This window comes from Botryllus schlosseri, chromosome 9 (assembly GCF_051294905.1).
Source record: "Botryllus schlosseri isolate E-star chromosome 9, Bs_hap1, whole genome shotgun sequence".
NCBI classification, from domain to species: domain Eukaryota; kingdom Metazoa; phylum Chordata; class Ascidiacea; order Stolidobranchia; family Styelidae; genus Botryllus; species Botryllus schlosseri.
Genome location: NC_137244.1, coordinates 859,428 through 883,605, shown reverse-complemented (window position 1 = coordinate 883,605; position 24,178 = coordinate 859,428). Strand labels below are relative to the sequence as shown.

Sequence of the window (24,178 nt, the reverse complement as noted above, 5' to 3'; positions counted from 1 at the left end):
TCGCAGTGAGGCTACTCGGACTTTGCCTGTCCTTGATTAACATCAGCTGGATGCAATGGCTGCAGTGTAGTGTAGTGTATAGTGTAACTAAAGGTAGCAAATAGTATAAGAAGCCAATTTGTAGGAATAACTGCATGTTCGTCGTAAACGACGAAGGCGATTGATTTGATAACATTGGCCAACACAATTTTTGTTGACTTTGATCAGACAATTCATTACGACTCACTTTTGAGCGCTGAATTCAAAAATGACTTCCGTTTTTCTCTATCACGCCAAGTTTTTGGGTTACGCACCCACCACATTGTTTCATATAATCCACATAAAAGAAGTACTTTTAGTATTTTTTGTTTATTGTATAAAACGTTTCAAAAACCACAAGCAGTCGAAAGTTAAACAATGGACCTCAAATAAACATTTGCACTGATTTATTTGGTTGATTTAAACTGATATTGCTTTTGCAGGACAAATAAAGTGATAGTTCCAGCTAGCTCAAATTTACGCTAATAACGCATAATTCTGTGGGTTGTCTCGTTTGATACTCGAACAATAGTCAACTAACATATGTAATAAGCTCCAATTTACTCTGGTATCTTACCCCAATCATATTCAGATATTGGAGGATACTTTCTCCTTGCCTATAGCTGACTATGCCAAGGTTTTCCAGGAAATTATTTAGATATTTTAGATTTTTCGAATGTCTGCTGTCCGACATAAACATATGGGAGCGGCGCATGTGTATCAAGATTGCATGTGCTTTGTACATCCTTATTGTCTGACCACTAAAAAACACAATATTTCAAATCTATCACTTATGATCCAATCGTGCTTGTGATATTGCAGCAATTCAATGTTTCTGTGTTATTCTCAATATTTCTGTATTATTCACGAAGACTAACTGAGAGTGCAATTGTCACTGCACCTGGTTTTGGGGGGTTCCAAGACCGCGTAGACCAATTTCACTAAGCCGTGAGATTTGCTTGTGTCCACACCATATAGGACACTATGGTAACAGTATTATACAAACGCCAGTATCACGGCAATACACAAATCTACAGAAACTAGCCCTACGATGATAACGCCGTTTCTCATTATCGAAAATGAGATATCTTCTCTCTCTTGGCAAGTAATCTTTTCTCAATTCGCGAGGATGCTTAAAGTTCGGAATAGTTCGCTTCCAAGTCTCAAAGCCTATGTCACATTACGTAACTTGTGCTGATGAACTATACTCTACGTTCTGAATCAACTTCGATTTCAAAATCTTTATCATTAGGTGTGCTATGCCTGATATCTTCCTCTTGATCCAAATTATCGAGCCTATAGGAGTTTAAATAGCGAAAAGTAAGTAAATAGCGAAAAGTAAGTAGGTAGATCACAAAATATTACGAAGTAGAAGTAGAGAAAATCAGATCTGCTTGAGTCAGTACCAGAAGTAGAGGAAACTACTCAAGTACTTCCAAAAGTAAAAGTACTTCGTTACTGACCCCCCTGCAAAACGCGTAAATAAATGAATGCCATCGTCGCCTCTTTCGATCCACAAGGTGCTGAAAAACGCCCTCCAACGCTCGTGTAAAATGCTCAGCATATAGCACTTTGTATAGGATCGCGCCATTGGTGATAAGCGACTGTGAACACGCAGTACGACAATGAATCACAGTTGCTGGTATAGGAATGGTGTTAGAGCAGGGATTCCCAAATATTTTATGTTCGCAATCCCTAATTTCGATTTGAAAATATCCCTGCGACACCACCCCTAAAGCTGATTACTAAAAAGTGGTCAGCACTTTCGCCAATCCTATTCACGGCCTATAGGGAAAGCTGGCGACTGTGTGCGCAGAAAAAGCAATTATGGACCCGTCCATCTCGTCGATCACCAAGACTATCGTTACGTATTTATAGGTATTTTAGAACGATTTCTATATCCAATCGAATAGTCAAGTCAAGTATTGCTACAAGAAATTCTGCGTCACGCGAAATACAGATAACGATCTATAACAGGAGTGGCCAACCTGCGGCCGTAGACACGTATGTTTGGCAGCCGTCGACATGCAAACTGCATTTACGAATTGACTCCCAAATTTCGGAGAGATTTTAATTAATTTTGAAATTTTCTTCGCGCTTGGCGCGATTCAATGCGATTTTTTCGATTTTAATATGGTATTAGCACCCTTTGCAATCTGAGCCCCTACAATGTAGATCCGAACAGCAGAGAATAATAATGCGCATTAGAGACACCAACTTGGAATGGTTTGCTCCTCACGAACGATTTTTTTCTGGTACGTTTCGGCGATTCCAATATCTTTCCACTATACTGACAATCCTGATGGGAAGTCAAGAAAAAACAGAGACAAAGTGACTAATAACAATTGACCCACCCGAAGATGCATCATCATTTATAACTTGCCCTAAGTTTTCGAAAACACCAATCTTCCATCAACTCAACCGGTGAATCTGATCACATGGGATGAGAAAGGATAAATATTTGATAGCAATATGTGAAACTACTAATATTAATGCTGAAATTCATTCGTGAATCTGAAAATATTTCGCGCTACGCGCGACCATAGCGAATCCCGGTGGGTATTCATAACATGACCAGATTGACCGCACTCGCGATTTCGGTGCGTCTAAAAGCCGATATGAGTTGATTAGTGCGGGGTTCACCGTAAATGAACGTGAACCGTATAACAAGGGTATTGTAGGGATGGTGTGAACCTCTTAAAGGTTCAGGTTCGTGTGAACGCGAACCTTTTTGAAAGGTTCTGTGTGAACGCGAACGTGAGTAGTTATATAGATCGCTCGTGAGGTGGGTGGGGTTCTTATGGGCGGGGTGGCGAGCTAACGAGAAACCGGGGGTGGCGAACTAACGTTTTCGTCTTATGGCGGGGGTGGCGAACTAACGTTTTCGTCTTATGGCGGGGGTGGCGAGCTAACGTTTTCGTATTATGGGCGGGGTGGCGAGCGGCTGGGAAACCCGGGGTGGCAAGCGGCTCTTTCGTCTTATGGGCGGGGTGGCGAGCGGCTATTGTGTCTTATGGTCGCACGGTAACCCTTTTCAGCATAGGGATCGGTCGCAAGCGGCTCTTATGTCTTATCGCGGAGGTGGCATACGGCTATTGCGTCTTATGGCGGGGGTGGCATGCGGCTATTGTGTCTTATGGATGCGGTAGTGATTCGTACTTTCGTTTATAGACTGCGGGCGGCATGTCCTACTTTCAGCAAAAAAGGTGTGAAATAGTTTGCTAAGTCTAGGAATTACTCTCATGGTAATGTTTGAGTAATTAGATTACCCAAGAGCCGGCGTAGACGGTGATTCGAATATCAACAATAGTCGCGTTCGCAAACTAACACTTCAAAAAGGTGTGAAATATTGGTAAAATCCAGCGATCACTCACAAGATAATACCTAAGACATAACCATCGCTCGCGACTCGCTGTTACATACATGCCGATCGTTGACAATGTAATATTTTGGTAATTAGTTTACCACAGAACCCGCGTAGACGGCGATACCAACAATAGCCGCGTTCACAAACTAACCCTTCAAAAAGGTGCGAAATAGGTTGCAAATCCCACGATCACTCACGAGATAACACCTAAGACATAGCCAGCCCTCTTCAACTTGTTGTTACATACATTCCAATCGCCACAATGTAATATTTTGATAATCGGTATGTCACAGGAACTGGATTTCACTGGTAAAATTTAATAAGTAACGGATAACAGAGCCGTCACAGACGATGATTCGAATACCGACAAATTCTCACTTATTTCTGATCCCACCCTAATCCTTTGCGAAGTTGACGCTTATTCGAAAAGGTGTGAAATAATTGTAAAGCCCTACGTCGCTGACGGGATAATGCATCAGACATAGCGATCTAGTTATAGCATGGGTCGGAATCCATTCGCGGGATGTACTAGGTAAATTGAGATAATCCGAAACGAAATATTTTGACTTTGGTGTAGTGTGAATTGAAATAGGATTGACAAACATGGCTATCAACTTTCCCACAGTCCCATATTAATATTATACGCACATTGATTCGAAACAAGTAATGGAACATTGCAACTCTATTCGCGATCCGACTTTTCGTTTGTCAAAGCGACATTTTTAACATCTTACCATACTCAAAAGAATTATTTACAACATTAACAAGTGTTCAAAATCTAGTTTTCACTTACTTGATTATACCACTGCAACTCACAAATTTGAATTAATTCATTCTGGTTGTATTCATATGATCGGTCTTTTTTATTCAATTGTAAAGGTCGTTACTATTCTGAAGACAAAGTAAGCTATTTACTAATCGACACATAAATGACTTGACATAAACATATTATATTTTGAGTATACGAGATTTGAATGTCTGAACAATAACTGAGAAATAATTTATCACAATAAAATACGTATATTACAGCGTAAAAGATGTTTGAATGTCAGCAACTCTGTACGGTCATAGTTACTACCACTAATTTACCCGACCAACTCGTCATGATCATTCCTGAAATCAACACAAATATGACCACTGACTTGAGTTAACCACAAAACAGCATCAAGTTTTAAATCCACTTGTAGCTTACGGATTATTTGAATGCTGGTTATGTTTTGTTGTAATTGAGTTAACGGAAATAGTATTACGACTCGACATCTGACCATCTTACCATATTCAAAGAATCAACCACGAAAACATTGTCAAGTAAATCCGTTAACCGACCAACTCAACAGTATCAATATGAAAAACAGCCAAACATATACGAATCCATACAAGCACTAAAACCTAAAATCCATAACAAACCTGGTTGTATTCATATCCCTACATGTCTTTTTTATTCAACTTGAAAAGTCGTTACTATTCTGTAAGACAAAGAAATTACTATGCGGTATATTTTGTAAGATAAAAGTAATTACTTCTCGGTGCCCGCGACTTGAGATTAACATAATATGTTTGAGTATGCGAGATTTGAATGTCTGCCCAACATGTTGAGAATTCATTTCTTACAATCGAACGCAGGTGTTATATTGAAAATTATCATGATGTAAACATAAGGATTGACACATTGATTTGACATATGTAATAGTTGATCATGACTTGACTATAAAATTATTTGCGTTAATTAGACCCGGCGTTGTGGTAAAGATTATTGTGACAGCAACAAACTTTTCAGTACCATTGTTATTAACATATTGAGTTGTAAACTATGTGTGTGTTCAAAATGTTCTCGATTGGAAAATTATTCAGCCTTGGTACAAACCACGCAGAGTATTGTCGATATCAGGAAATATTTTACAAATGTAATTGTCTGCAGTAAACAAGACTAAAGATGAAACAACAATTTCCTTTGTTGAACAATAACCGGTGCAATACTTTATTGTCGGTGAGAATTGAAACACTTTCGCGCATTACCTGGTGTCAAGATATCACACTAGGTGAATTGACATACCACCGTTTGATTAATGCTTAATCCGTTCGCATCATTTCACACTCACTTTGATCATTACAAAAGTAAATTGGAATATGTTTGCCAGGCACCACCTATTCAACTATACTTGAGTAATACAGAAACCTCTCAGCATTAATAAAATCGAAATGTGCGCTACACTGAAATCTACAAAAATGTGTTTGTATTGCTGTTCGTAGTAGCGATATCGATTTGAACCTCCATCATCTAACCAAACTACTGAGAGTCGTTGTCAATTTACATGACGTTCACTGATTACATACTAGAACTATTTGTGCAACGCACACGATCAGAGAAATTGGACATTTTTCCATTGCCATTCGTCAAAGTAAATGTCGTCACAATAATCAGTCACTAAAAGACCATATACTTGTATGTGATTGAATCGCCGACAATTAACTCGGTAAATCAAACCCCTGAGAAATTTCACTCAGTCATTGGATAGGAAACAGCGTCGCTTAATCGGTGTGAGTCGTTTTTTCTAAATACTAATCATATCTGTCCAGCTGTTAGCCACGCTCAAACGTAACAATGGGTGTCATGCTCAAGTGATTTTCTGTGCTCGATACTTGTCTGTTTATTTCCTTCGGCCTCATGTTCTTAGCAAGATGTGTGTAGTGCAGTAATTTGTCAGGGGTGAATTGGTTGAATTGAGACCTTTATTTAGTCGGTAAATGATTGAATATTCGTATGTTCCTGCATTATATTATAGTGTAGCGATATTTGGTGTACCACTTGAACTTGGTGCTTTCTATGTACGGCTTTGGCCATCTACAATAAACGGTTGCCCTGGATGGATGCATAGTGCCGAGTGATTGGTGCGTATACCACCACACTATCGCCGATACTCCACATTGTACACCAAAAAGCGAACCCGCTCTTCATATTGGATCAACTGTTAAAATGGCAACGAATGAACAAATGTCTACCGGTACGGACCTGCTGGAATTGGAAGCACTACTGCACAATGAAGAGGTGGAGTCCCTTTTGCCGCAGGTTATTGAACTCATGAATGAATCTAAGAACTACAAGTTGGTTGTACCGCTGATTGACAAACTGATCATAGGATTCAATGCGTGGATTGGAAACCTTCGGAATTTTAACGCTCAACGGAAGGGTGTCGAGAGTCAATCTTCTAACATTGAAACCTGTAAGTTAAAACTGTATGAAATCATGGATCTTAAGAAGACAACTAGTCAAAGTTATCGTGTTTTCCAAGAGAAATGTCTAGAATCCTCCAATTCAAACTCTGTAAAATCGGATCGTAATTCTGTCAAGACATCCGCATCCCATGCATCGACTGCTATGTCGGCTAAATTGATGGAGTTGGATGCTAAGAAGCGCATGGTTTCTGCAAAGGCGGAATTTCAATTGGCGGAACTTCAAATCCAAGAGGCACAAGTGTTAGCTGCAGGATCGAAGTCGGAATCAGTACATTCGTCTCGTTCAAGTAAATTCAATGCTCGTTCAAATAGAGAACTACTCATTAAGTCATCTGACCAATTGCCTGTTATGTTTGATCACCATCTTCCAAATTATGAATATTGTCCTACAAGTGCTGGCCAACCATTGTTCAACACCGCGGAGTTGGTCGATCTGTCAATCAATCCATGTGTACTAATAGCTGGTGCAGCCACTACACCGAAAACAGTTAGCTCAACACCTCTCTGTCCGGTAATTGTTAACTCGACGGGCTCAACTAAATTTAGTGGGCATGGAACTCCTTCCCGATTCGGTAACTTATCCACTCAGTCGATTCCACAAAATATGCAGTCATCGCTGCTTGTTGATGACTCCTCCATCCGACCTAATGTAACCCATCCTTGTTCGTCCACCATACAGTGTGTGACTCGCAGACACCATTCGCCCTCGTCGAATCTGTCTATACTGGGTGGCTCTCAGATCAAAAATAACCCTGTTTGTTCGGTTACATTTTCAAGTCATGCAATGGGCTCGGTAGCACCGCGGTATAACCCGCTACATGTTAGTAATCCTCATCCCATGGCGAATCTTGATGCTTCTCAACAGGTGCCTGTTCCATCCCAGTTTCCCATTTGTTCTACTGTAATCCAGCCCACTGTTGTGTCAAACTTGTATGTTGATTCTCCTCCCTTTAGAGGAGACGCAAATTGTTCTAGAGTAATCCCCAGGGATTTTACGGGGTCGGTGCCAGTGTCGAATGGCCCGTTGTTTGTTGATTATTCTGCTCAAACGGAACCTCGCATCATTGAACCACAGATTTCTGTCGAGAGTTTGGGTGCTCACAGCACATCTCTGTCAGCTGGTAAATATTCAAATGCTACTTGTAATCCACCTGCGGTAGTCCATTGGCCACCTGCAGTGTCCGAATTTTCAGTGTCTTGTTCAGGCAATTCTGATTTACCTAGACCATCTCTTGCTCCGCAGGCCCGGGATGATTCTCAGCTGGGATTGAATAGTCGACCACTGCCGCCCCTAGCTCATGGTGATCATTCGGAGTTGCCGAGGGCGGGCCGAATGCCCAGCAAGTTTAATTCATATGATGACAATATATTGATGCCTCATTCATTAACTTCCAAATTGACCCCTATCACTTTTGACGGCCAAGCGAAGGACTATCATTTGTTTATACAATATTTCAATCAGGTTGTGGAGAGGTTTCCTTATGACCCCTCTGAAAAGCTTTCATTTTTAATTCAAAGCTGCACGGGCTCAGCTAAGCAAGCCATTGAACATTTTGTGATTATCAAACCCCCAAGCCTTGGTTATGAAAAGGCCAAGCAAACGTTGGAATTTCGTTTCGGAAACAGAAATCTAATAATACAGGCCCATATTAAACAAATTATAGAAGGGCCTCGCTTGAAACCTAATGATCTCAATGCTTTATATGATTTTGCAACAAAGATGCGAAATTGTCGAATCATTTTATCAAATTGGAATTTACATCTTATGCTTGATGCTCACTGCTATTTGGAGGCTGTCTTCAAACGTTTGCCATATCATTTGCAGTTGGATTTTGTTCGGGAAGCTTGGATCCATGGTCCGGACCCTAGCTATGATAAATTGTTGAATTTTGTTGAATTGAGAGCGTATGTTAACAATACGTTTTATGGAAAGATATTGGCACAGGACATGAAAGGGGATTCCATTTCAAACCCATCCTATATGCCCAAGTCTCGAAGCGCTCAAACATTTGCAACTGTAACTAACAATCATCCTATTGCGTACTGTACAAATGAATTGGATCAAGTGGCTACAAACCCAAAATGTCCTTGTTGTGATGAGTCGCACAGTATTTACAGATGTGAAAGGTATAACACTATGAACCTGAACCAGAAAATGGAACTTGTTCTTCATAAGAACCTATGCTTTAATTGTCTGAGTAATGGTCATGGTAACGCTGAATGTAAATCAGTCAACACATGTTTGACCTGTAATTGGAAACACCATACCTCATTACATGGAGCAAGATTCCCTCGCAAGGGAATGTAGTGTGCATGCAGCCCATTACTAGTATAGCGGAAATATTACCGTAGAGGACCTGGTTCTCTTATATGATGATATAACTCCGAGATGTATTGGCATTTTGGAATCCTTCAAGATGCGTTTCCTGACAAATTTGGTGAAGTTTGACGGGTTTCTGTGCATATCAACAGAGGGTATTTTTGTGATATGAGAAATTTGCCTCATGGAAGCTTGCGTCTAGTATTTTGCAGTAGAGTGTTTGTTCGCGTGTTTCGTTTATAAAATAGTCCTCCAGGGACACACTTTCGAACTATTTGGGCTCGGCATGTTAGCCACGCTCAAACGTAACAATGGGTGTCATGCTCAAGTGATTTTCTGTGCTCGATACTTGTCTGTTTATTTCCTTCGGCCTCATGTTCTTAGCAAGATGTGTGTAGTGCAGTAATTTGTCAGGGGTGAATTGGTTGAATTGAGACCTTTATTTAGTCGGTAAATGATTGAATATTCGTATGTTCCTGCATTATATTATAGTGTAGCGATATTTGGTGTACCACTTGAACTTGGTGCTTTCTATGTACGGCTTTGGCCATCTACAATAAACGGTTGCCCTGGATGGATGCATAGTGCCGAGTGATTGATGCGTATACCACCACACTATCGCCGATACTCCACACCAGCCAAGAACAATTTTCACTCACTTGGGTAACGAAACCAGTGTCCAATATCAATACAAGATATTTTCGTCACACAAAAATAATCAACTTCCCTCGATATTCCCGTACTACGAAACTGTACAAAGGTTACATGTTTTTGTATGACATGGAATTAATACCGATCGAAGTAACCGTATTGGAGATAACTTTTAAACAAACACACTCTACGTGGTTAACATTCTCGTCGATTCTATTGTGATTAATGTATACTTCATGTGATCTGGATTCATTTCGATATGGCTAAACATTCAACCTCGACGGATACGAATTGTCACACACTCAAGTAATATCATACCAAATAGTTATTTACAAGACACAGAAAATTTGTTTTGGTCGTTTCGACTTTATTACTGGAGATACTCATCACTTCGCTTAATACAATCTAGATTTAAACTCCATCGAACCTTTGGTGTCTATCGTTTTGCTGGATACGAATTATGTTAGTCTAAGAGTACACAATTTTCACTATCTTGGGTTATGAACTCAGTGTGTTAGCGATCATTCAATATTTTGTAGTATCAACTAGCTACTTCGTAGGATACGAATGATCATCCTCACAACTCTTACAAAAGTACGAAGGATATTTACATCACACAAAGTAATCGACTTTACTCGATATCCTCACACTACGAAACTGAATGGTTGGTTTGACTCTACAAACTGTTCTGATGTCACAAGAACTTTTTCATACGAATGGTTACGTATCTAAATATTCAAATAATCCAACACACGACTATAGCACTTACAGAAATATCATAGTTCTTGTAACAAAGTTGTATAAGTATAATGTTTATCGTAAGTCCTACATAGCCATGATATCCGTCCGAGTTTGACTTTTAGAAAACATTATACCGACATCGCGACATCTTTCAAAATTAAAACCACGGTGACTGCTTCAGAGACCTACCAATGATATTGCAGTAATACAGTTACTTCCACAAAAGAGTATGTATTCGACTTACTTACCACAAATCTAACGCACAAAACAATTTACTTTACTAACGAGAAGCACCGAGCCTCACATCAAAACAACTAGAAAGTGGAACTATATTAAAAAACGTCGCTAACCTTTGTGCACCAGCTGTAAATCACACAAGCAACATGTTTCAAGATTCTGGTTATTGAAAAACGTTAAAGTGTTTCTCCTGCACCAAGTCGTTATGTTGACGAAAGCGTATATTGTAATACCATGATCGATTTGCATTCGTTGGTCACAAACTGTCCCTACTCTAAATAATTATTTTTCACTCAAACACAAAAGCATACTTGTCGCCAATCGTTTTCATCAAGCACGAGTTCAAGAAGCTTACTTACTACGACATGAATTGTTATTTTTATGTTGTGTAAATAGGTAATAATTTATTTTAGTAACACTACATCAACATCATCGAGTTGTGCGAATAGATTTACATGTGGTTTCAATCGAAGTACACAGCACGGTCTAATGTAGATTCATCTGTATTGTACAGCAACTCGGTAATCGAAATGCATTAACATTTAAACAACGATCTTGGTTCGTCACGCGAAAAATATCTTTACTGTCGCAACACTCTGATACTCTGCACAAGATGTGTAAATCCTTTTCACACTCATAATAATACACTAACGGGATACCGATGTCAAGCAACAACGTTTAACAACATCACTGACACTGAACATACGATACCTACCCAAGTAAAAATATCATTTTCACCAGGAGGTCAGTCGTTACTTGTGTACAATTACCATTTTCCCTTGGGAGTTTAGCGTTACCCGAGTAACAAAACCATTTTCACTTGGAAATATATGTTTTCCCTCAACAACAAACGTTTTTCACTTGGAAATATATTTTTTCCCTGGGTAACAAACCCCTTTTCACTTGGAAATATATTTTTGCCCTGGATAACAAACCTTTTTCACTTGGAGATATATTTTTTCTCTTGGTAACAAACCTTTTTCACTTGGAAATATATTTTTTCTCTGGGTAACAAACCTTTTTCACTTGGGAATATATTTTTTCCCCGATCAACAAACCTTTTTCACTTGGAAATATATTTTTTCCCCGAGCAACAAACCATTTTCACTGAGCAACAAACCCCTTTCTCCCCAGGCAACAAACCCTTTTCGTTTGGAAAACTATCATTTACCTGAGTACCAATACCATTTTCGTTTTGAAAACTGACAACTACACCGGTCAATTTGATATTTTTTGTATATTGTTACAACAGACAGTGACAAAATATACACCAACAACGACTCCGATACATTTGTGTAATCAAATATTCACTTGCTCTGATGCATCCCATCAAAATCATTGGTTACTCACATACAATAACAATGTGCTGTTGTACATCGACATGTATGTTTTCGGAATTGGCGAATAAAGGGGTTTCTGATATGTCCGTGATGTCCGGGTTCGTGCTTTGGATTTTCCAGAGTCAAAATGTCTGAATAAAACACCTCCTTGACGATGGTTGGTATGTGGATAACGGTGTTCGGAAAACGGTTGGATTTATGTCACCCATCGCGATAACAACTCCAGGTCGAGTTTTCCTCCCGCATGTTTACTATATTGTGTCTTTATTGGTATGTCTCGACATTCAGTTTGAAATCAGAAACCCTGATAAAGTACGTAACCGGATCCGGATATCAACTGTGAATCGATAAACCAATGAACAATATTCAAAGTAAACATGTTACACCCTGTGTTTCCACGAAAAAATACCATCCAGACATACGTCGCGCTTGTTTGCCCACACCAGTATACGCGCAAATGGAGGTGTGTGACATTGCATGCAATGTGTTGGTATACAAACATCGATCCACAGACATTATCATAGCCGGTAGTTTTGATGTAGATCGAATGTCACCTGATAACAATGTCATACCAATAAGCCACATTGCAATGACTCTGAGTCAATCTGAAGCATGACATACAGACACACAAACATGGAACCGTGACACGGGTTATTCGCACGACGGTGAAAGTGAACTGTACAACATATATCAATAGAGCGTTCACAGTCAAATATGCGAACCGTGCACAATCATATACCCTGGTTTTTGTTGGATATGTACGAAACCAATAAATCGATACATTTGTTTTCCCTGGACATCAATAATACAATTACCATTCAAATACATCGCTCGAATATGAGGTTCGTTTGGTGTAAAATCCATATCAAATAACACCAAAGTGTGCCTTCCGTGTTTTATCATTTCCACCGACGCTTCTTGTCTGTGTCGTAACACTATGGTGCTGGGACTTGAAAAACGACAGATTGTGAAACGGATTGACATGACCAACTGAATCGATGTCAATAACCTCGTGGTGATGACAGTGTCAAAATGCTACCGATATGACGAGACCAACCCGATCTCTTGTAGCGATGACCGTTTCGAAATGTCACCGGACGAAATGGACCCTTACGATGATGTGTTTTATGATTGTGTGTGAAATCACGAGGTAGTGTTCTATTTGTGGTGTACGATTGCAGTCTTCACAGAAACACACCTTATTGGATCACAGTAGCAATCCGAGATTTGCAGAATCACTGTTCGCGATATTTATCTGGAGTCGTTATGTGGGAGTAGCGACATCGATGCATCGTGACTGAAAGACTGATCGCAATCATTTAGAGCACCCATACTTCGATAGTTCACATTGGTCAAACGCTGCAGCAGAAAACTTCGGTGTCGACAACACGATGGATATTGACCGATGTATCCAATTGGTCTGGGTGATCTGTCCGGAGATAGGGTCATGACTATCTTGTAATGTTACAACGCGATAAAACCATCGAGTAAATCAGTGAACGTTGTCGAAATATCGATGTAATAGCGCGGACTCAGAGTCATTGCAATGTGGCTTATTGGTATGACATTGTTATCGGGTGACATTCGATCTACATCAAAACTACCGGCTATGATAATGTCTGTGGATCGATGTTTGTATACCAACACATTGCATGCAATGTCACACACCTCCATTTGCGCGTATACTGGTGTGGGCAAACAAGCGCGACGTATGTCTGGATGGTATTTTTTCGTGGAAACACAGGGTGTAACATGTTTACTTTGAATATTGTTCATTGGTTTATCGATTCACAGTTGATATCCGGATCCGGTTACGTACTTTATCAGGGTTTCCGATTTCAAACTGAATGGCGAGACATACATTGACCAATAAAGACACAATATAGTAAACATGCGGGAGGAAAACTCGACCTGGAGTTGTTATCGCGATGGGTGACATAAATCCAACCGTTTTCCGAACACCGTTATCCACATACCAACCATCGTCAAGGAGGTGTTTTATTCAGACATTTTGACTCTGGAAAATCCAAAGCACGAACCCGGACATCACGGACATATCAGAAACCCCTTTATTCGCCAATTCCGAAAACATACATGTCGATGTACAACAGCACATTGTTATTGTATGTGAGTAACCAATGATTTTGATGGGATGCATCAGAGCAAGTGAATATTTGATTACACAAATGTATCGGAGTCGTTGTTGGCGTATATTTTGTCACTGTCTGTTGTAACAATATACAAAAAATATCAAATTGACCGGTGTAGTTGTCAGTTTTCAAAACGAAAATGGTATTGGTACTGAGGTAAATGATAGTTTTCCAAACGAAAAGGGTTTGTTGCCTGGGGAGAAAGGGGTTTGTTGCTCAGTGAAAATGGTTTGTTGCTCGGGGAAAAAATATATTTCCAAGTGAAAAAGGTTTGTTGATCGGGGAAAAAATATATTCCCAAGTGAAAAAGGTTTGTTACCCAGAGAAAAAATATATTTCCAAGTGAAAAAGGTTTGTTACCAAGAGAAAAAATATATCTCCAAGTGAAAAAGGTTTGTTATCCAGGGCAAAAATATATTTCCAAGTGAAAAGGGGTTTGTTACCCAGGGAAAAAATATATTTCCAAGTGAAAAACGTTTGTTGTTGAGGGAAAACATATATTTCCAAGTGAAAATGGTTTTGTTACTCGGGTAACGCTAAAATCCCAAGGGAAAATGGTAATTGTACACAAGTAACGACTGACCTCCTGGTGAAAATGATATTTTTACTTGGTTAGGTATCGTATGTTCAGTGTCAGTGATGTTGTTAAACGTTGTTGCTTGACATCGGTATCCCGTTAGTGTATTATTATGAGTGTGAAAAGGATTTACACATCTTGTGCAGAGTATCAGAGTGTTGCGACAGTAAAGATATTTTTCGCGTGACGAACCAAGATCGTTGTTTAAATGTTAATGCATTTCGATTACCGAGTTGCTGTACAATAGAGATGAATCTACATTAGACCGTGCTGTGTACTTCGATTGAAACCACATGTAAATCTATTCGCACAACTCGATGATGTTGATGTAGTGTTACTAAAATAAATTATTACCTATTTACACAACATAAAAATAACAATTCATGTCGTAGTAAGTAAGCTTCTTGAACTCGTGCTTGATGAAAACGATTGGCGACAAGTATGCTTTTGTGTTTGAGTGAAAAATAATTATTTAGAGTAGGGACAGTTTGTGACCAACGAATGCAAATCGATCATGGTATTACAATATACGCTTTCGTCAACATAACGACTTGGTGCAGGAGAAACACTTTAACGTTTTTCAATAACCAGAATCTTGAAACATGTTGCTTGTGTGATTTACAGCTGGTGCACAAAGGTTAGCGACGTTTTTTTGATATAGTTCCACTTTCTAGTTGTTTTGATGTGAGGCTCGGTGCTTCTCGTTAGTAAAGTAAATTGTTTTGTGCGTTAGATTTGTGGTAAGTAAGTCGAATACATACTCTTTTGTGGAAGTAACTGTATTACTGCAATATCATTGGTAGGTCTCTGAAGCAGTCACCGTGGTTTTAATTTTGAAAGATGTCGCGATGTCGGTATAATGTTTTCTAAAAGTCAAACTCGGACGGATATCATGGCTATGTAGGACTTACGATAAACATTATACTTATACAACTTCGTTACAAGAACTATGATATTTCTGTAAGTGCTATAGTCGTGTGTTGGATTATTTGAATATTTAGATACGTAACCATTCGTATGAAAAAGTTCTTGTGACATCAGAACAGTTTGTAGAGTCAAACCAACCATTCAGTTTCCTAGTGTGAGGATATCGAGTAAAGTCGATTACTTTGTGTGATGTAAATATCCTTCGTACTTTTGTAAGAGTTGTGAGGATGATCATTCGTATCCTACGAAGTAGCTAGTTGATACTACAAAATATTGAATGATCGCTAACACACTGAGTTCATAACCCAAGATAGTGAAAATTGTGTACTCTTAGACTAACATAATTCGTATCCAGCAAAACGATAGACACCAAAGGTTCGATGGAGTTTAAATCTAGATTGTATTAAGCGAAGTGATGAGTATCTCCAGTAATAAAGTCGAAACGACCAAAACAAATTTTCTGTGTCTTGTAAATAACTATTTGGTATGATATTACTTGAGTGTGTGACAATTCGTATCCGTCGAGGTTGAATGTTTAGCCATATCGAAATGAATCCAGATCACATGAAGTATACATTAATCACAATAGAATCGACGAGAATGTTAACCACGTAGAGTGTGTTTGTTTAAAAGTTATCTCCAATACGGTTACTTCGATCGGTATTAATTCCATGTCATACAAAAACATGTAACCTTTGTACAGTTTCGTAGTACGGGAATATCGAGTGAAGTTGATTATTTTTGTGTGACGAAAATATCTTGTATTGATATTGGACACTGGTTTCGTTACCCAAGTGAGTGAAAATTGTTCTTGGCTGGACAGATATGATTAGTATTTAGAAAAAACGACTCACACCGATTAAGCGACGCTGTTTCCTATCCAATGACTGAGTGAAATTTCTCAGGGGTTTGATTTACCGAGTTAATTGTCGGCGATTCAATCACATACAAGTATATGGTCTTTTAGTGACTGATTATTGTGACGACATTTACTTTGACGAATGGCAATGGAAAAATGTCCAATTTCTCTGATCGTGTGCGTTGCACAAATAGTTCTAGTATGTAATCAGTGAACGTCATGTAAATTGACAACGACTCTCAGTAGTTTGGTTAGATGATGGAGGTTCAAATCGATATCGCTACTACGAACAGCAATACAAACACATTTTTGTAGATTTCAGTGTAGCGCACATTTCGATTTTATTAATGCTGAGAGGTTTCTGTATTACTCAAGTATAGTTGAATAGGTGGTGCCTGGCAAACATATTCCAATTTACTTTTGTAATGATCAAAGTGAGTGTGAAATGATGCGAACGGATTAAGCATTAATCAAACGGTGGTATGTCAATTCACCTAGTGTGATATCTTGACACCAGGTAATGCGCGAAAGTGTTTCAATTCTCACCGACAATAAAGTATTGCACCGGTTATTGTTCAACAAAGGAAATTGTTGTTTCATCTTTAGTCTTGTTTACTGCAGACAATTACATTTGTAAAATATTTCCTGATATCGACAATACTCTGCGTGGTTTGTACCAAGGCTGAATAATTTTCCAATCGAGAACATTTTAGACACACATAGTTTACAACTCAATATGTTAATAACAATGGTACTGAAAAGTTTGTTGCTGTCACAATAATCTTTACCACAACGCCGGGTCTAATTAACGCAAATAATTTTATAGTCAAGTCATGATCAACTATTACATATGTCAAATCAATGTGTCAATCCTTATGTTTACATCATGATAATTTTCAATATAACACCTGCGTTCGATTGTAAGAAATGAATTCTCAACATGTTGGGCAGACATTCAAATCTCGCATACTCAAACATATTATGTTAATCTCAAGTCGCGGGCACCGAGAAGTAATTACTTTTATCTTACAAAATATACCGCATAGTAATTTCTTTGTCTTACAGAATAGTAACGACTTTTCAAGTTGAATAAAAAAGACATGTAGGGATATGAATACAACCAGGTTTGTTATGGATTTTAGGTTTTAGTGCTTGTATGGATTCGTGTATGTTTGGCTGTTTTTCATATTGATACTGTTGAGTTGGTCGGTTAACGGATTTACTTGACAATGTTTTCGTGGTTGATTCTTTGAATATGGTAAGATGGTCAGATGTCGAGTCGTAATACTATTTCCGTTAACTCAATTACAACAAAACATAACCAGCATTCAAATAATCCGTAAGCTACAAGTGGATTTAAAACTTGATGCTGTTTTGTGGTTAACTCAAGTCAGTGGTCATATTTGTGTTGATTTCAGGAATGATCATGACGAGTTGGTCGGGTAAATTAGTGGTAGTAACTATGACCGTACAGAGTTGCTGACATTCAAACATCTTTTACGCTGTAATATACGTATTTTATTGTGATAAATTATTTCTCAGTTATTGTTCAGACATTCAAATCTCGTATACTCAAAATATAATATGTTTATGTCAAGTCATTTATGTGTCGATTAGTAAATAGCTTACTTTGTCTTCAGAATAGTAACGACCTTTACAATTGAATAAAAAAGACCGATCATATGAATACAACCAGAATGAATTAATTCAAATTTGTGAGTTGCAGTGGTATAATCAAGTAAGTGAAAACTAGATTTTGAACACTTGTTAATGTTGTAAATAATTCTTTTGAGTATGGTAAGATGTTAAAAATGTCGCTTTGACAAACGAAAAGTCGGATCGCGAATAGAGTTGCAATGTTCCATTACTTGTTTCGAATCAATGTGCGTATAATATTAATATGGGACTGTGGGAAAGTTGATAGCCATGTTTGTCAATCCTATTTCAATTCACACTACACCAAAGTCAAAATATTTCGTTTCGGATTATCTCAATTTACCTAGTACATCCCGCGAATGGATTCCGACCCATGCTATAACTAGATCGCTATGTCTGATGCATTATCCCGTCAGCGACGTAGGGCTTTACAATTATTTCACACCTTTTCGAATAAGCGTCAACTTCGCAAAGGATTAGGGTGGGATCAGAAATAAGTGAGAATTTGTCGGTATTCGAATCATCGTCTGTGACGGCTCTGTTATCCGTTACTTATTAAATTTTACCAGTGAAATCCAGTTCCTGTGACATACCGATTATCAAAATATTACATTGTGGCGATTGGAATGTATGTAACAACAAGTTGGTGAGGGCTGGCTATGTCTTAGGTGTTATCTCGTGAGTGATCGTGGGATTTGCAACCTATTTCGCACCTTTTTGAAGGGTTAGTTTGTGAACGCGGCTATTGTTGGTATCGCCGTCTACGCGGGTTCTGTGGTAAACTAATTACCAAAATATTACATTGTCAACGATCGGCATGTATGTAACAGCGAGTCGCGAGCGATGGTTATGTCTTAGGTATTATCTTGTGAGTGATCGCTGGATTTTACCAATATTTCACACCTTTTTGAAGTGTTAGTTTGCGAACGCGACTATTGTTGATATTCGAATCACCGTCTACGCCGGCTCTTGGGTAATCTAATTACTCAAACATTACCATGAGAGTAATTCCTAGACTTAGCAAACTATTTCACACCTTTTTTGCTGAAAGTACGACATGCCGCCCGCAGTCTATAAACGAAAGTACGAATCACTACCGCATCCATAAGACACAATAGCCGCATGCCACCCCCGCCATAAGACGCAATAGCCGTATGCCACCTCCGCGATAAGACATAAGAGCCGCTTGCGACCGATCCCTATGCTGAAAAGGGTTACCGTGCGACCATAAGACACAATAGCCGCTCGCCACCCCGCCCATAAGACGAAAACGTTATCTCGCCACCCCCGCCATAAGACGAAAACGTTAGTTCGCCACCCCCGCCATAAGACGAAAACGTTAGTTCGCCACCCCCGGTTTCTCGTTAGCTCGCCACCCCGCCCATAAGAACCCCACCCACCTCACGAGCGATCTATATAACTACTAACGTGAACCTCATGACGTCACGAGATGTCACATTGCTAATTCCAACCCTACATTTCAGTAAAGTGATAGCCGATATTACTGTACACGATACCTAGCGACGACTTGGGCCATATAATGTAGGGTTGCCATACGTCCGGAATTTCCCGGACATGTCCGGAATTTCACTGAAAAATCTGCGTCCGGGAGGAATTTCTAAAACATGCCTAAATGTCCGGAAATTTGAAGGGTTGAAGTAGGCTCAAAGCTTTTTCGTAAATCAACATAAATAAAAAATTTTCAAGCAGATTTATGATATTCGAAATTCATCTTCGCGCTGCGCGCGAGGTAATGCAACGTATATCGATATTAGTATGGGCACCAGGCACCCCTTTCGCCAAAAAAATGCAATCAAAATAAATATAAATTACCATCATTTACTGAAATAAGTCCAATGGTAATCGCAATTATAAGCAAACGGTATAGTACTAGAACTGGTCAAGCCCGATTGGATGCTTTAGGCACAGATAGTGGTTCGAAATCTTGGGGTCGTTTACCTTTATCTGGGGATCGCGAAGATGTTGGACGTAATCACCGTCCTAGGCCGGGAGTAAGTTTAGGCAAGTTAAATTTACTTAGTAATCAGCTTATCAAGTTTTTAGCTGGGCCACGGAACAGTTTTAAGTTTGAAATGAGGTCACTACTATTAAAGGTTGGAAATCACCGGATGTGCAACCTGCCGGTGCATTTTATGGTAGCCTAATGGAAGAATAAATATTATTGAAGAATTCGTTCATAAAATTTCACAGCCAAATGCATATAGTAATTGCCCAAGAAGTTACATCGATTACCCTATGTTGAGTTAGAGATCAGTGCTTTTTTTGGGCTGAAGAGGCGTAAAAAATGTTGTTTCGAACCTGATTAAAATTAAAAAAAAAACAATCAGATAGCCGCACCGACCTAACACTATATAGCTGGGCTGTCAAACACAATAGCAGGTAGCAATCACCAGAACTCACATTACAGAGGGCCCAATTCATGACCTATGTGTCCCACTCCATTCCTGTATACGGTCGTTTGGCAATGCTTTGCTAGTGTGACGTCATATGGACACTCAATGTGTCCTCATTTTTAAATCCGCCAGTGGACGCTAAAAAGTGTCCGGAATTTGCTCCACAAAAATATGGTAACCCTAATATAATGTCACAATGCTGAAGTACATAGTGACGTTTTAAACGTCGCCAAATGTATCAACTGGGGCAAACAAATTATATAATAATAATAATTAATCCCATGAAATCAATATATTCCGTCGCTTTGACAACTTCGATGAGGACAATGTATTCAGCGTGTCTGAGTATTGCTATTTGCTATGTTGATATTGGGCAGAGTATAAAACGGGTGTCTCCTACATTGCTACCGATATTACTCCGTTAACAAGTTATACAGCAGTAGCCAACATCCAAATCGCACGGATTTGGTTTTTATGATACAATAAGCACGTGAAATCATGATTAACCCCGTTCCCCTGTTACATTTTTTTACATCGGACAACACTATCAATCTCATTGATTGGTTGAATAAGCATCATTCTCTGACTACGTACATGTAGTGTATTTCGCTCTTGATGTTGTGTGATTGCGAATCAAGCTCACAGCTGAGAGTCACGAAATATTCGAGCAAACTATTGTAATAAAGCAAGTAAAATTATTGAGATTGTCAAGGTGCGTGCTCGTTTAGTGTTGACTTTTTTTTATACTGCCAGCGTCAGGCATATAGCAGCCCGCAGTTTAAATGCAATGAATTTCAACCAAAGATGTTATAACGAAGTGAAAATTGTAATTTATGAAAAAGGTTCACAGTGCAGAACCTATATCAAGGTTCGTTTGTGAACGTGAACCTATAAATTTATTAGGTTCGCGCACAGAACGCGAACGTGAACCTCACGTTCACACCATCCCTAGTATTTGGCGTCCAGTTTGTTCATTACGGATATGCCCTGGAATGCGGCCGTAGGCTACATATAAGTAATCAAAATGCGGCCTGCAATAGCAAAACGGTTGGCCACCCCTGATCAATAACCTATTCGACCGCGCCGTGCCGCGTGTGCCTTGTATCTGCTACTGTTCTCATATAGCACTATCAGTCACTAGTAATTTTGTTGGAAGGAAAAATTACCGTCATATTGGTTTCTATGTTCCCGACTATTTAATCTTCATAGTGATGGTCAGACACCAACCTTACGTTATAGTAGGTGGCGCTTTAAAATGACTTTCAACTGATCTGATACCTCGTTTGCCCGGTTCGGATTCCTCAGAGGTCGTTCTTTCTTCTATTGTTAAAAATGAACTAATATATACAGAAATAAGCTGTCAATAGCTTTCCGCCTAATTAACAATCTTGTAATCGTCATTGGTATTTAATTTTCGTCTCCGCGACCGCAAAGAGTGAGCAGTGAGCAAACGACCCCATTGGGGTCGCGACCCGTAGTTTGGGAACCCCGTTGTTAGAGAGATACGTTGGAATTTATGAAAACCTAGAAGAATCTCGGAAAATTTGTTGTATTGACTATTGAACTTATATTAGAAACGGTATAGTTCGGAAACCAATATGATTGGCTAAAGCCATTATTGAGGGAACTAGACATATGATCGTCAAACAAGATCAAGATGGAAGAAAAACTTACATATCTATTTAAAAGGCTTCTGAACCTCTTTCGCTGTAACAGGCATCGGCTATGCAGATCTGATAAGGATTTGCAACGACAGAACGAAGGAAATCACTGCCAATAGCATCCTCGAAGACTTCAGGCATGAAGAGCTTCACGAACCAGACTTCGAAGTTTACCCGCAGATGCGCAAAGTTGACGTTAGAGATTATTACAAAGGTCGCTACGACACGAACATGCTTTCTGCGCATTCGCGGGATATACTTTTACGAGATCAGTTGCAGAGGGAAGTTGGTTTTCACCACACAAACAACAACAAAGCTAAATTGATCAAAATGGACGATATCATCGGCCCAATATGGCAAAGGGATACATTAGGATTACATAAATCAGTTGGGGTTACTGCTATCGTCGCCTCGGCTGGATCGGGTAAAACAACCCTTACTCACAGAATAGCTCGACAGGCTCTCGGAATATCATTTGAGGACGAAATCGAAGACATTTCGCATTACAATCAAAAAATGGTACATTATATAGAGTTGAAGGATATCGAAGAAGACAGCTCTATGAAACCCTCCAAATTTTTATTCGGCGGCCTGTACCAAAACGAATACGAGGAGGAGCGCGCCTTCAAATGGCTGGATGAGCACCAATCTCAAACAATTTTAATACTAGACGGGCTAGACCAAGCAAGGTGGGATTTCGATAAGAGAAGTCTTCGAAAAATAAGAAAGTATGAAAAAGCGAGCACCTCGACAATTATGTACAACATTTTAACCCGCTATATCCTTCGTCGCGTTAAGATCTTTCTATCTTCGCGTGAATTCAAGGTATCAGAGTTACCGGCGGCGGCCCGACCAGACACTATCATTTCGCTGATTGGTCTTACACAGCCGGATGCGCGGAAACTGTTCACTTTCCTACTCAAAGGGAATGGCGCGTATCTCTGGCAAAAAATCGAAGATATGTCGCCAAGAATGCTCAATTTGGTTTCTGTACCCGTTTTCCTGATTTTAACGGCAGTCGTAATGGGGAGAGATCCGAGTAGACCTCCTCCTTCCACAGTCACAGAACTGTACAACAGGATCATGTCCGCTCTGCAGAGCGTAGAAAATATCCGAAACCGGGAACAAATTTTATTGATCATAAGCAAACTGAAAGCAATGGCATTTCACGGCATGCAAGAAGGAAGAGTCGTGTTCAAAGAAACAGACTTGGTGCGATTCGGAATCCGTGCAGAGGAAGTACAAGATTTAATGACGAAAGTCCCGACCAACAACCTCCTTAGCCACCATTTGATGGTAGGGGATTTCAGGTTTTTCTTCTGCCACCAGAGTATTCAAGAATTTCTTGCTGCGAGCTTTGTAGCGGAAATGGATGTCAACGATTTCTGCAGCTTCGACGAGCGACATCTCCATGAGGAACGCTGGTCCGTTGTTCGACGATTCGTGGCAGGCATCGTCTTTTCGAAATCACCGAATGAACTCCACATAGGTAAGCCTTTGTAATTCCCCCATGCTTAAAACCATTTTATTTACATCACGCCCGCGCATCAGTTGGCGTAGCCCTGTACCCCTGGAAGTTTGAATAGAGTTTCCCGGATACATGAAGGGCTGCTATAACTCCAGTCATTACGATTTATCTGACACAATATGTATCGCATAAAAGTGCTATAATGCAGATCGCATGCAAATTTGAGTAGCATCGTCATTTTCTCTTTAGATATTCTTTTGGCCCACCATCGTTTAAGCACCCAAGTTATAGAATCGATACTTTTTTCGCAATGTTTCCCAAGATCAGTGGTTCTTAACAGGTGTTCCATGGAACACCAGAGGTTCTCCGGGAGCAACAAAAACACACTCCACAAATAGGGCTACTGGATATATCTGATGTGATGAGTGATGACAAGCCATCATTGGTTGGAGGCAATTACAGGCGCGATCAGTGGTTGAATTGTGAATGCCGTGGTGTCACATCCTATGCAGTGCCAAAAGGGTTGAGTTCAAAATCGAATCCCCGTCTTTCAAAATG

At 39.5% G+C, this 24,178-nt stretch overlaps 2 protein-coding genes across 4 annotated transcripts in view; one reads left to right on the top strand and one right to left on the bottom strand.

The window, feature by feature from the left end:
- LOC145447014 (alkaline ceramidase 2-like) overlaps positions 1 to 24,178 on the bottom strand; it is a 454,308-nt gene that overhangs the window by 38,210 nt on the left and 391,920 nt on the right. The gene's annotated exons all lie outside the window — the stretch shown is intronic.
- Positions 1 to 24,178, top strand: part of LOC145446993 (uncharacterized) — a 40,664-nt gene that overhangs the window by 5,032 nt on the left and 11,454 nt on the right. For all 3 annotated transcript variants that reach the window (XM_080325413.1, XM_080325414.1, XM_080325412.1), the window contains exon 3: positions 22,208 to 23,641. In XM_080325413.1, the coding sequence (XP_080181539.1) occupies positions 22,208 to 23,641 (1,434 nt within the window). The remainder of the gene's footprint in view (positions 1 to 22,207; positions 23,642 to 24,178) is intronic.